This window comes from Sinocyclocheilus grahami, unplaced genomic scaffold, assembly GCF_001515645.1.
Source record: "Sinocyclocheilus grahami isolate Dianchi unplaced genomic scaffold, SAMN03320097.WGS_v1.1 scaffold483.1, whole genome shotgun sequence".
Taxonomy (NCBI): Eukaryota; Metazoa; Chordata; class Actinopteri; order Cypriniformes; family Cyprinidae; genus Sinocyclocheilus; species Sinocyclocheilus grahami.
Genome location: NW_015505662.1, coordinates 810,681 through 825,486, shown reverse-complemented (window position 1 = coordinate 825,486; position 14,806 = coordinate 810,681). Strand labels below are relative to the sequence as shown.

Here is a 14,806-nt window from a genome sequence, read left to right as displayed (position 1 = left end):
TCAACTGACTATTTCTATCTATCTATCTATCATCTGACTATTTCTATCTATCTATCATATATCATCTGACTATCTATATCTATCTATCAACTGACTATTTCTATCTATCGATCTATCTATCTATCAACTGATTATTTCTATCCATCGATCTATCTATCTATCATCTGACTATTTCTATCTATCTATCTATCTATCTATCTATCTATAGGGGCCTCCAAAGTCGCAAAAATCAAGTCACCTTTATTTGTACAGCTCTTTATACAATACTGGTTGTGTCAAAGCAGCTTTACAGAGTCAAGCAGGAAAATAGTTTGTCAATGATGCAAGAAAAGTACACAAAACTACACATTCTACAGTTGCTTTAAATCAAGAGCAAAGAGCGCAAAACACTATTTAACACCGCAATCACATCAGTTTGCTCTGAGATGTGATCTCCTCAATATTCTGCTCATGTAATATTCCTTCAGCTTTTCCCATAAATAAGAATGTTGCTCAGCTTGTTTTCACATGTACGGTCAGACATGGCAGATGTTCAGACAGCAACGACCAAAATGATGGATTTTATAGATAATGATAAACAAATGAAATGCACAGCTGAACGCAACACTGAGAATAATAATAATTTTAAAAAAGTACTGAACTCCAAATATGTTAGTAGCTAGTTCCACTAACTGTTAAGGACAAAATAAATGCATAAATAAATAAATTCATGAAATAAAATAAAATAAAAAGTGTCTCTCCCCAATATATTACACAACACAATATCTGTCATGTTGCATTCAGAAACAATAAGCTCTTGTTCAACTACACACAAAACACAACTATTAACAACAAAACTTCAACAAAAGCACTAAATGGAAATAAAACACCTAATTCTAAATATCATTTATTTACTCCTCACAATAAATTACCTAAACACGACTACCAAAAGGAAAAAAAGATGAACTCAAAAAAATAAAAAAATAAATAAAAAATAAAAAAAACAAGGCAGACATTAATACTTTTTTCCATTCAATTGATTTCATTACATTGAGTTTTTATTAAATTGATAAAAAAATTATTAAATTTCAAATTAAATGCTGTTCTTTAGAACTTTATATTCATCAAAGAATATTGAAAAAAGTAGGCTATCATGGTTTATACAAAGAAAAATGTTTTCAACATCAATAGTAATCATCAATAGTTTCTTGAGCAGCAAATCATCATATTACACTGATTTCTGAAGGATCATGTGACCGTAATGATGCTGAAAATTCAGCTTTGATCACAGAAATAAATTGCATTTTAACATTTTCATATAGAAAACTGTATGTTAACAGACTGTAAAAGTATTTCACCATATTATTATTTTTTTCTCTATTTTCATCAAATAAATGTATTATTGGTGAGCAGAAGATACTTCTTTCCAAAAACATTAAAATATCTTACTGACACCAACATTTTGAACAGTAGTGTAAATAGTTAGATGCATTCTTACCTAACTTGTTATTAAATGATAAATAATACAGATGCTGAAATACACATAATACACTGTATGTTGAGCTGCTTAGAGTCTGATGTAGGATTTTTAATGTCTAAACACCGCTGACCTCTGCTGATCGTCTGTGTTAATGCACTGTTAAAAGATCCAGCTGTCATAGGCTTGAACGTGTTTATTATGTACAGTTATTAGCACTTTTCAAAGCAATTAGCACTTTCACAAAACAATAAGTGTAATAGGTAAAAATTTAAAAACACAAGAAATTTAAAATACAAAGAAAAAAATTATTAAAAATATTTTGTTTATATTTAGGATGTATTAAAAAAATGAATTCTCCTGTGATGCATGTATGTCTACTGTTGGACATGGAGAAATCAAGTGAGTGACAATCTGAAAAAAGTGTTTTAAGAGAGTTCAGATATTGTTGATAAGATATGAAACAAAACAATGCAGTCCATAGCATGTGTAATCTCTGTAAAAGTCTTGAAAGAAACCTCTCTGACCTCCAGAGGAGTTCGAGAGATGTGAGAAGACAGGAGGGGTTAAATGGAGGAGGAGATGAGAAAGATTCTCACTGTAGCTGATGAGAAAGTCTACGAGCACATCTGTGCTGAATATGACTTCAGAGGAATCCTCAAGAAAATCAAGAAAGGCGGCAGATGTATGGCTTTTTTACTGTCATGCATAATGCAAAATACTAGATTTTTACATTTCCTGATGAAATTGGGCGCAATAATCACATCTGAAAACTCTGTCACATACTGTAGATCAGGGGTCCTCAACTTTGGCCCTCGAGATCCACTTTACTGCAGAGTTCAGCTCCAACCCTAATCAAACACACCTGAACAAGCTGATCCAGGTCTTCAGGATCACTACAAAGTTGCAGGTAGGTGTGTTTAATCCAGGTTGGAGCTAATTTCTGCAGGAAAGTGAGTTGAAGACCCCTGTTGTAGAATGTAAAAGTGCCTGGAGAATTTCATAATAGACACCAATGTGATATTTCACACCATCCTGGAACTAAAAGAGCCAAAAATCAGTATACTTTTGTTTTGAGTAAATTCACATCAATCAATTAATTAATTAATTATTTCAGCCACATAAGACATCAAGTGTGAAAGATTTAAAGGGATTGTTCACTCCAACAATTAATATTTGCTGGTAATTTACTCACCCTCAGTCCATCCAAGATATAGGTGCCTTTTTTTTCTTCTTCAACAGTAAAGATTTTTAGCTGAAACTGTAGTCCTTGGAGATTCATAAAATGCAAGTCAGTGGCTACCAGCACTTTGAGAGTCAGAAAAGGCAACACAAAATTAACACCCGTGGCCCCTGATAATACATTGAGGTCTTATGAAGCGAAACGATCCATCTGTGCAACAAACTGAACATTATTTACAACATTATTACCTCTAATCCAGAGCTTCAGGCAAAGTCTTTTTACTGAACTGGATGAACAACGGTGGGAAATGCATCAGCATGCCATGGAAAGCACCACATGACAACAGAGGCATGAAGGCGACTAACTTTATAATTGAGAAACACCCGACCAGCAAGATGTCTAGCATAGACATCTTGCTGGGAGGTGAATGGTGATACAATTACAATTAAAATCTGTGGCTTGCTATCTGATTAAAATACACTATGGCAGGTCCAATTAAACAATAGGTCGCATATAATCAGTGTTGGGAAAAGTTACTTTTAAAAGTAATGCATTACAATATTGCGTTACTCCGTAAAAAAGTAACTAATTACGTTACTTAGTTACTTTTTATGGAAAGTAATGCGTTACATCATTTTTGCGTTACTTTCGCGTTACTTTTTAAATATGAGCAGGGCATGATTGTTTTTAAGATAAGAAGTTCTATTTATAGCAAATGTAAAAGCCCTTTCACACCAAAAAGTGTAATGAATAAACCTCAGGCTAAAAGGAAAAGTAAATTCACGTCTGTACAGTAGAACGCAGGAGAAGGTTCAACACTCTTCAGCAATAAAAAAACAATGAAGCACAATTGTTAGTTTATCTAAAGTCATTTCTGCTTATTAGTATGGTTGAATATTAACATATTTAATTATTGCAGGTTTGCGTCATATTCAGAGTTTTAATTAATTTTGATGAATACTAAATCTGTTTTTTGTGAGTGGGATGAATTATTGCACATTCACATTTAGTCTAGAACTACAGTAACATCATGTTCACACAGCGCACACAACTCCTCTGCACTTCTGATTTCTCCCAGTATGGGGACAGGAGACTTGTCAGTCAATAAATGGGAAAACAAAGTAACTGGCGTTACTTTTTTGAAACAGTAACTCAGATATTTTCTTGTAAATTAAAAAAGTAATGCGTTACTTTACTAGTTACTTGAAAAAAATAATCTGATTACGTAACTCGCGTTACTTGCAATGCGTTACCCCCAACACTGCATATAAAAGGGTAGGCGATTTTGGAGAGGCTAGCAATAGCAAGCTAGCTTTGAATGCATAAGATCCCACCCTCCCTGCAAATCACTCTCCAAAGCCACGCCTCCTCCAAAACACATGACTGTGCACAGACAGATCAGCGGCTAACCAGCGGAGGGTTGGATGCAAATGTTGTCAGATTACCTTATGTCTCATTCACTGGTGAGAATACATTACAGTACAAAGCGCATAATATTACAATAACGCCTTTCATTCTCAGTTGGTCTGCAATAGCGTAATGGAACGCGCTGATGACGTTTCAGGACTGCGTGAACAGGGTGCACAGAGGTATGCAAATACACACGTTGACAGGCAGGTAGGACAGCCTATTGTAGTCCTAAGAACCGAGGAATATGATTGGACAAACATTTTATGGTCCTACACCTTCCACAGTCAATATAAACACATGTAGACCATTTAACTTAGTGATTGCTATCGGCGTGTTTAAGAGACTTTCAACCAGCATAACAAAAAATGTTTTTCAACCAAATCGCCTACCCTGACATTACAAACTTTTGTTGTTCTCCTTGTAGACACATACTACATGCACAGCCCCACGCCACAGGTGACATTAAAAAAAACATTTTTATCATAGAGTTCATAATTCCATAACCACAAGAGCCACAGAAAATAACAAACAAAATAAATAAAAATACAAAATATGTATAAATTAATACATACCCCCGGTTTCACAGACAAGGTTTAAACCTAGTCCCGGACTAAAAATGCTTGTCTGTTCTGTTTCAACTGTAAGAAACTTGCACTGATTGATCTTAAAATATGTTAGTACTATTGATTTGTCTCAAGATGCACACCAGTAATGTTTTTCTGAAAGGCACGTTTATAAAAGATGCTTAAATGTCCTAATTGAACTATGGCCTAATCCTGGCTTTACGTAAACCCTGTCTGTGAAACCAGGCCATACAGTTTTAAATATTGTATGGCAGACAAAAAATATCTCATTATAACCTGTTTACATGCAAATCCATGAACCATTGAGGTTAGAAAAACGAGGATTCCAGAAGCAGGCTTCCATAGTTTTCTGTAAAATAAAGGTAAAACAGAAAAAAATATTTTCATTAGAATTGTAATTGCTATACCATTTTGGTTGTTTATTCACAGAGAAAGATGACCAATGTCTTCTTGACTCTCAAAATATTCTGTGAAAGAATTACTCAATATTCAAGAAATGCAAAAGGTGAGCAAAAGTTGGGATCAGTATCCCTCAGTGTCACTCTGAGAACAAATGACGCAGACAAGAGTGATATCTCACAGATTTCATTAATGATTAAGTTTAAAGCTGCCACTGAGAACTGGAGGCTTCTTCAAGGTTACATTTATGAACTCCTAGTCACACCAGAAAATGTGCCTTTTACCACATGACATTTATTTTCCTTGCTTCAGGGGACTTTTAAGAAAGGTTAAACGGCCTCATAGATCATTAATTGTCAATAAATGTTTTCTTCACATGATTTAACAAATATTATAGCCACAAGAAAACCAGTGCCTTACTTTTCATAATTGCAGCCAAGACAGTTTGTATTATGGTCAGCTGGGCAAGAAGGAACTTTAAAAGGAGCCTGAGGCACTGAGGTAATTGTTGCGAACCTGTTCGGAAATGCATTTACATGCAGAAAAGCAATTTTGTAATAAATCAACAAGGTTACAGGGTGTTAACAAGAGAGCTGTACTGTTAATTAACAGAACAAAGTAAAAACTAGACTGTAATGATTACATAATGTTGTAAAATAATGAACTACACTACTTTTTACCTTTTGGTCACCATTGCTCTTGTTGAAATTCATATTCCACAACCGTCAGGCACAGCACAAGATGTCTTATCAGAATGCAGCTCACTTGTTTCCATCATAGGACATAGGTGGTTAGAACTTTTTATCTCACAATTTGGACTTTTTTCTTGCAATTCTGAGTTTGTACCTCACAATTCAGACTTTAGAAGAAGAAGAAATGTTCGCAATTAGGAGAACTACGTCAGAACTGTTAGATAAAAAGTCACAATTACCTTTTTAATATTTTTATTCAGTGGCGGGGGAAAACAAAAACAACTGAATTGTGAAATCTAAACTTGAAATTGCAGAAAAAGAAAGTCACGGTTACATTTTTTTATATTTCTATCTCATGGCAGAAGACGGGCTTCCATAATTTCAATACCGTCCTGTATAAGCAAAGGTAAGAGTGAAAAATAAAAATAAATTACATAATGTAAATAAAATAAATACACCTTAAAATATACAATTCATATGAATTATAATGTATATAATTGCTAACACCATTTTTATATTTATTTACAGATAAAGATAATTAATGTCTTCTGGAGATTCTTTCAAAGAATTCGAGGAAAAGAAGCACACAAAATAAAAGCAAAGCAAGGTGAAAGCTGGGATCAGTATCCTTCTGTGACCCTCTGAAAACAAAAGACTGAGACCAGAGTGATATTTCACAGACTGCATTAATGATTAAGTGAAAAGCTGCCATTGAGAACTGGAGGCTTCTTCAGGGTTACATTTATGAACTCCTAGTCACACCAGAAAATGTGCCTTTTACCACATGACATTTATTTTCCTTGCTTCAGGGGACTTTTAAGAAAGGTTAAACGGCCTCATAGATCATTAATTGTCAATAAATGTTTTCTTCACATGATTTAACAAATATTATAGCCACAAGAAAACCAGTGCCTTACTTTTCATAATTGCAGCCAAGACAGTTTGTATTATAGTCAGCTGGGCAAGAAGGAACTTTAAAAGGAGCCTGAGGCACTGAGGTAATTGTTGCGAACCTGTTCGGAAATGCATTTACATGCAGAAAAGCAATTTTGTAATAAATCAACAAGGTTACAGGGTGTTAACAAGAGAGCTGTACTGTTAATTAACAGAACAAAGTAAAAACTAGACTGTAATGATTACATAATGTTGTAAAATAATGAACTACACTACTTTTTACCTTTTGGTCACCATTGCTCTTGTTGAAATTCATATTCCACAACCGTCAGGCACAGCACAAGATGTCTTATCAGAATGCAGCTCACTGGCCGACCTGGGCAAGTCCTCCCAAATGCCACTCTTGTCTTTAGAGCAGTGTTTCCACAGAGGAAATCCAAATCTCGTGCTGTTCACACCGGAGAGGACAGACTCTCCTTATGTCTATAAATGTCTAACCTTTCCTTTCAAATATTTTGAACTGTAAGAATGACAAAAAAAATGCATATATGGCCTGATGAAGATATAGTTTAAATAATGCTAAAAGGACATAATGTTTATCTGGATATAACCTGTACAAAGTCCTCGGTTTGGGTTTCCCAACATTTAAAGTGCATGTAATTGAATACGAACACTATCCGGTTGACTGCTTTGTCTGGTCACTGAACTGCAGTGATCTGTCTGTGAATGTTTGTTGAAAAGTGATCTATCCTTGTCACTTATCTGCCTTACATTTAAAGGAATAGTTCATGAAAAAATTAAAATTTGCTGAAAATGTACTCGCCCCCAGGCCATCCAAGATGTAGATGAGTTTGTTTCTTCTTTGGAACAGATTTGGAGAAATGTATCATTACATCACTTGCTCACCAGTGGATCCTCTGCAGTGAATGGGTGCCGTCAGAGTTAGAGTCCAAACAGCTGATAAAAACATCACAATCCAGTCCATCAGTTAATGTCTTGTGAAGTCAAAACCTTTGTGTTGATAAGAAACAAATCAATCATTAAAGCGTTTTTAATTTCAAATAATTTTTTCTGGCTAAAATAAGAGTCCATAATCCATAATATCGATTCCTACAGTCCATCTCCTGTTGTCCTCTCACATGAAAATCCTCCGACATATTTGTTTAGAGCTTTTTTGGGTTGTTTTCACATTTAAACTAATCTACATCTTGGATGGCCTGAGGGTGAGTATATTTTAAAGGGTTAGTTCACCCAAAAATGTAAATTAGCCCATTAATTACTCACCCTTAAGGCATCCTAGGTGTATATGACTTTCTTCTTTCAGACGAATCCAGTCGGGAGTTATATAAAAAATTGTTTTGATCTTTCAAGCTGTTTAATGCCAGTCAGCGGGTGTTGCATTGCTTCAGTCCAAAAGAAGTGATATAAAAAGCATCCATCCATAAAAAAAGGGTCTCTCACGGCTCCAGGGGGTGAACAAAGGCCTCCTGTAGCGAATGCGTTTTTGTAAGAAAAATATCCATATTTAAAACGTAATAATCAATTTAATCTAGCTTGCGCTCACTGTTGTAACCGGAAGCAGTTCCGGAGGAATGACGTATGGAGGTCAGCTTTGCGCCGCTCAGAAGTGACGCACGCAGAAGCGCAGGGGAGAGATCAAAACAAAACAACGGTCCCTAATTAGAAGTACAAAACGAGGATTTGTAAAGAAGAATATCGGAGGATTTTGATATAAGCCAAGAGGAGACTGGTTTTCCTTTGCTAAAGTAAGGAAACTTTGCTTCCTTTGCTCCTGTTAACAAACGTTGGTTTTCACGAGACTCATCAGCGCATGCGCAACGCTGAACTCATTAGTCTTCCGCCTGGAGCTGCTTCTGTGTACAACAGTGAGCGCAAGCTACATTAAAGTGATTATTACGTTTTGAATATGGATATTTTTCTTACAAAAACGCATCGATTCGATACAGGAGGCCTTTGTTCACCCCCGGAGCCTTGTGAGACACTTTTTTTATGGATGGGTACTTTTTATTTCACTTCTTTTGGACTGAAGCATGCAACACCCACTGACTGGCATTAGACAGCTTGAAAGATCAAAACAATTTTTAATATAACTCCAACTGGATTCGTCTGAAAGAAGAAAGTCATATACACCTAGGATGCATTAGGTGCATAGGATGAATTTATGGGTAAGTATTCTTTTAAAGGAATAAATATTTTCTGCAAATAGGAGTATTGTATTTTTTGTATTTTATTCCATCTCATGTGGTTCCAAACCCATCTGACTTTATTTCCTCTGAAGACCACAAATGGAGGGGTTTAGCAACATGTTCAAGCTGCTCTTTTCCATACAATGGAAGTGGAGGGGGACTGGAACTGTCAAGCCCCAAAAAGGACCAAAACAGTACTAAAAATGTTTTGTTTTCCATAATTAATACAGGCTTGGAACTTCTTACGGGTAAATAAAATAATTTTCATTGTTGGGTGAACTGTCTCTTTAAGGATTCATCATCTTCTGCATGCCATTATTGACAATAATGAGACAAACACACTTGTAGCACGTTTTCAGTTGCATTGCAGTTGCATTTATTTCTCACTTGGACTTGATCACATTCATAGCAATATCACTATAGTAAAGGAGAACTACAGTCCTTTAACAAAGATAACGAAAGGAATTAAACTAATGGACATTATAACAATAAGGCAAAATATTGAATAGACTCTGCAAAATATAACAGCATTCGTTTACAACATAATAGTAACTTCACAATGTTAAGGGTCAACTGTAAAAAATATATAGATATATAACAAGAGAAAGAGAGAGGTACTCCAAAAAATAAGAGCTTCCCTTATTTTAGTAATATTGTTCACAGACCATAAAACCACTTATTTTTCTTCTATTTGTAAAGATTGTAATCAAAACTGCACAGCTTTCACTACCAAAGTATTGTCACTGCCTTAGTTTTACGTACAGCATAGTCATAAATGTTACATATTTTCGATTCCTAAGAACTTTAGAGCAATGTTGGTCCATCTTATATACTTTGTACTTTTCTGAAACTAATGCTAAAATGTGATTTCCAACATATGAATACACAATATTTGATATTACTACTGGACAGCAGTTAGAGTCAGCTATGGTAAATATTAATGTTAATACATTGGTATCATATAAGACTTTCTCATAAGATGGAACCGACCCAGATTATATCTGATGTTAGTAACAGCAACTACCCTTTGATTTACTCTTAAAGGCAGAGGTGATACAGAATAATATAAAACCAACTTGGTAAAGTTGTGATTGTGCGTAATGTTTGCAGCAAACGTTCACCTACCTACCTAGACAGCATTTCAAGGCATTACAGATGCCTGTTGTGAAGGATGACAACCAAGCCAAACTTTAAAACATCACTGCAAGTATCTTTCACAGAGAAGACAATCCCAGAATGCACTGTGTGAAAAATCAATTCATGATGGAGGACAAGTCAAAAGAAATGTTAAATATAAATATTCAAATTTCACTCAATACTGAAAACACATCAATAAAACTGAGTTCCAGCTAAATAAAATGGTCTATTGTGAGAGTAGTGGCATACTATTGTGTTAGCTTAGCAACATTCTAATGCAAGTCTCCTGTCACTGATGTTCAATCTCACATATAAGAAGGCAGCTGCTGATTTAGACAGAAGACAGCATGGTAGCTCATTAGATTTAGGAACAAATCATTTATTTTAGTCAAATAAGATGGCAACAATCGTAGGAAAAAGGAGTATGCTAACCTCTCTTGCAAAGTGCATTTAAAAGGTGCCTTATATTTTGATGCAAAAAGAAGTCTGAATTGAAAGAGGACAGAAGATTGAAAACTCGAAATCATTGAGAACTTCATCCACAGGGTACGAAACCATATTGCACACCACTGTAAGGCCAGAAATTTACTGTACACAAGTACAGGGCCGTTCACACAAGGGACGATAACTGTAACTATAAAGCTTAAATAATCATTCAAATTCTATTCCACAGAAAAACATCTATCATTGGAATCACTTTCAGAATAGTATTTTCCCCAAGTGATGAACAACAAAAACATTTGACAACCAATCAGAATCTATTTAACTATAAAGAGCTTGAGCAAAGCGGCAGGCAACAAAACCGCAATCTGCGCTTATAATAAACAGAACGTGTGGATGCTAATTATCGTTACAGTTATCTTTTTAGTTCACATTCTTGTTGTGAAGACCTAACTATAACAAAAAGGTTTAAAAAATTGTTCTAATTCTATGGCAGTAACGAAGTCCACATCACAGCTCTAACGTTAACGTCACAGAAGAACAATATTGTTGGAATCACTTTCAAAACAATTTTTTTCCAGCTGAAAAATGATAAAAACTTTAACAGTCAATCAGAATCTATTTGACTTTAAAGAGCTTGAGCATTTAAAGCAGCAGATGACAAAACTGCAGCGTTAGCTTATGATAAACAGAACGTAATATCAGGTCTTGGGAATTGCGTCAAGCATTTGCGTAGAAAAGCATGTTTCAGGCCTCAAGCCCAAAAACTGAATTTCAGGAAGGTAATAAAGAGATAAATTGGAAAAGTGCATATATTTAAATCCCTCAACAGTGTGCTTTGAACCAAGTGGGTTATTCCTCATTATCTTTAACAACAGGACCGCTATACCTAAACACTGTCATTAATACTGAACTCCCAGCATTCGGTTTCATCCCCCTCGACTCGATACAAAAGCATCAAACTCACAAGCGCTGACAGAGGGGGGAAAACGATCGCACTTATTGACATTTGAATAAGGTCGCGAGCTAAAGCAGAGCCAGATGGAAAGGAAATCTTCCCCGTGCCAGTGACTGTCTCCACACTTCTCGACAGACAGCATTTTATCGATGGAAACAGAAGGCACCTGTTCTCCTCTATGGAATTCGCATTAACACAATAGAGAAGGAAACGACCAGGTGAGATCAAATTCTAACCATTCGGGAGGTGACAGCAGGTTGTAAACTAGGGAGAAAAGAAATGCTAAGCAACTGCCATCACTAAAAAAGAATCACTGAATCACTAAAAAAAGTCTGTGTTTGCCCCTAAAATGTGATTCAGGGGAACACTCTGGGATCTTTTGAACTCTTACTTTCATGAAAACCATCAATAATAACTTCACTCAAAATATCGTTCCTCCGCAGACCTTCACAACACAACACTGATGATTTTGACACACAATGGCTCTGAAGAGACATGCTGTTTGATGACCTTGCAAATCACGTACGGTTTTTCGACTAAGCTGAAATATTTTGCTGACAATGTGAACCCTGAATAGGGAAGCGATGAAACTTGGCAATAAGCAAATGTGTCAAAATAGCCTTGCTGTTTCTCGAGAGCTCAGCGGTTCAGCTGTGTGCGTGTTGATAACGACAATAGCATTTATGTGCGTAACAGTATGCTGGATGCAATTGCCAACAGGGTTGGGTAGACACCCTATTTATTTTGATGTGAATGAAAACAAGTCTTTGAATGAAAAACTGAACTTACCCAAGAGTACGGCACCATTTTCATTTACATTAAAAATAAGAAAAATGGAGTCTACTGCCATTCCACCATTGGATATTGCATCACGACCATGTTGTATCACTTCAAAATGGACCACTGTTGAGTAAACAGCGGTAAATGCATTTAAAGCTAATTTCCACTCACACCTGAGGGTACAACAGCTGAGTACATATCAGCCCAAGCTGTTTTTTCCATGACTGATGGTTCCCTCATTTAATATTACTGAAGGATCAGCTGATGATCCCTTATTGAGATTTATATTTTAAAAACAGCAATCAGTTCAAATCAACTGATAAGAAATACAGTACATGTGGTGTTCGTGTTAAATCTCACAAAGCCGGTCAAGAATGTCCTGGTCATATTTCACCCCAAAATCCAAAGAAAATAATGTTTATAGTTGAATATTTTGCATAAACAAAATGAAGCCTAGTTTAGTAAACATTTTTATTGGCTTATATTGATATTTTGTTAATTAAGTTCTTATTAATTAATTCTGGATTAATTACTATCAACATAATGTGAATTTTTTTTTATTTAAATTGTATATTACCTATAAATGTAGTATTTGTTTACAAAAAAAAAAGAATTATTCTCATCACAACAAATGTAGAATGTATGTTAAGTAATACAAAAATTACACTAAAATAGACATTTTCTTTATGCAAAATATATACGTTTTGTATTTTGTAGTGAAATATGACTTCAAATATGTTGTGATTCACCCTAGTGTGTGACTCAGCTAATAAAGCACAGTACCACACACACAAAAGAAGAACACTGTACTGTGAAATATCCACACGCTGTCAACTTTTCACTCAATCATGCTGTGAAATATTTATACATTTTCAAGTGAAGGAATAGAAGTGAATGAGATGAGAAAAGAGTGAGAATTTAAAAACACAATACTGGCTTGAAAATAAAATGCAGGCTAATCTAAAGCTGACGACACAGATGTTTATTGCCCACCACAGGGCGTCCCACTTTCCCTTGAGTAAAATGTTTCCTACTGGCAATAGACAAAGGAAAGTGGTTGGAAGCTTGATACATGTGTATCGTCTGACATCACACCCTCTTTACAAATATTATCTTATACTATACACACAAAATAAATAGTTCAACTTGTACTTATTTGCAGTTTCCTTGTGGTAGAGGTACTGAGAAATGCTGCTGACTTGGCAGAAACCTAAGCCAAAGATAACACTCTGTCACGAAATCCCCTCCCAAGAAAGAGACCGACATCCATTTTTATGAGTCTTGAGCGGTGTTTTCTTATTGTTATTGGTCACGTCTCAAAAGATAATGTAGGATGCGGGCTTCATCTACTCCAAAGACAATGCTAGCACTGGTTGCAGTATATTAGGCATGACAAGACAACTTCTCCAGCACATGTAGGCATGGAGCTTTGTGTACTAACTCAAGTTATGAAACAAAATGACTTTGCAATGTGTCAATGACACAGGATAAGGTATACCTCACAATGCTAAGACAAGGCTATACAGCAGCTCTACGCTAACATATCTGCTATAGTATAAAATGGTTTTCATTCTGCTCTATGATTAGATTTGGGAAATCTACAGTGAGACGGGGAAACCAGCCCCCCTCAGAAGACTCTGAACCACTTTATATTGTTTGCTAGTCCATTATAGAGCCAGACACTATGTCACTCAAGACTCACCTTTTGTTCACAATATAAGCAATCGGGGACTCTCTGAAGTGGACAAGATACGTTGTCCTACATTGAGAGGACACTGCGATAGTCTCTGTCGAAATGGAGACAACACTTAATGGGAAAGTAAGTTGGCTAAGTTGGGAAAATCTGAATATTTGGATCTAGTAACCAGAAGGCCAAAACTAATCTGTCTTTCCTTTCTCAATACCAAAATGATGGTGCTCCTAGAGGAAACAAATGCAGTATTGTAATTATGGGTCGAGTCAACCTGACTAAGAGTCCAAGACTATCCAACCTTGTACATGAATCCAGCAAAAATTCTTCCATTGGTTTGGTCTCACATGATCTTAAACTGGCAATTCCTCAATTGGTAAATGAAAGGTTGTAGGTGTGTGAACCCCACAAGGGATGATCCACGAACCATAACCATTGTGCTGGTGAGACTGTTTGCTGTATGTTAAATCTTTCTTAAATTAAATTTTTAGAAAATAATCCCCTAAATGATTATTTTCTAAAAAAAAAATTAGAATTTAAGAAATCCTACAAACATAACATAGAAATGTAGCATTACATCACTTGCTCAACACTGGATCCTCTGCAGTGAAATGGGTCCCGTCAGAATGAGAGTCCAAACAGCTAATAAAAACATCACAATAATCCACAAGTAAATCTATTAATGCCTTGTGAAATGAAAACCTGCGTGTTTGTAAAACAAATTCATCATTAAGGTGTTTTAACCTTGTCACTTCTGGCCACTATTTTGGAATGTTTTTGCTTGTAAACAGTGCTTGATATGTGCCGTTTTCTTTCCTGATTCAGACAAAGTGGAAGCCAATGAGAGCGTGACAAGGGTGACAAGGTGAGACAAGGTGACTTATTGCAAATTATGCAATATTATATTAGATGGAAGCAATGGTTTGAAGTAAAAAAATGTCATTATGGATTTACTTATTACCAGTGTTGGGTTTA

The 14,806-nt window shown here is 35.6% G+C and overlaps 1 protein-coding gene and 1 long non-coding RNA gene across 2 annotated transcripts in view; both read right to left on the bottom strand.

Moving 5' to 3' along the window:
* Window positions 1-4,824: 4,824 nt before the first annotated feature.
* Window positions 4,825-5,788, bottom strand: LOC107553850 (uncharacterized). Its single transcript, XR_001604998.1, has 3 exons — window positions 5,713-5,788; window positions 5,453-5,548; window positions 4,825-4,982 (listed from the first exon to the last, which is right to left on the bottom strand). It is a non-coding gene; the product is annotated as an uncharacterized lncRNA (long non-coding RNA).
* Window positions 5,789-14,367: 8,579 nt separating this feature from the next.
* The window catches only part of LOC107553847 (lysoplasmalogenase-like protein TMEM86A), a 15,585-nt gene continuing 15,146 nt past the window's right edge, over window positions 14,368-14,806 (bottom strand). Inside the window, exon 4 of the mRNA XM_016236163.1 lies at window positions 14,368-14,377. Coding sequence (XP_016091649.1) covers window positions 14,368-14,377 — 10 coding nt within the window. The remainder of the gene's footprint in view (window positions 14,378-14,806) is intronic.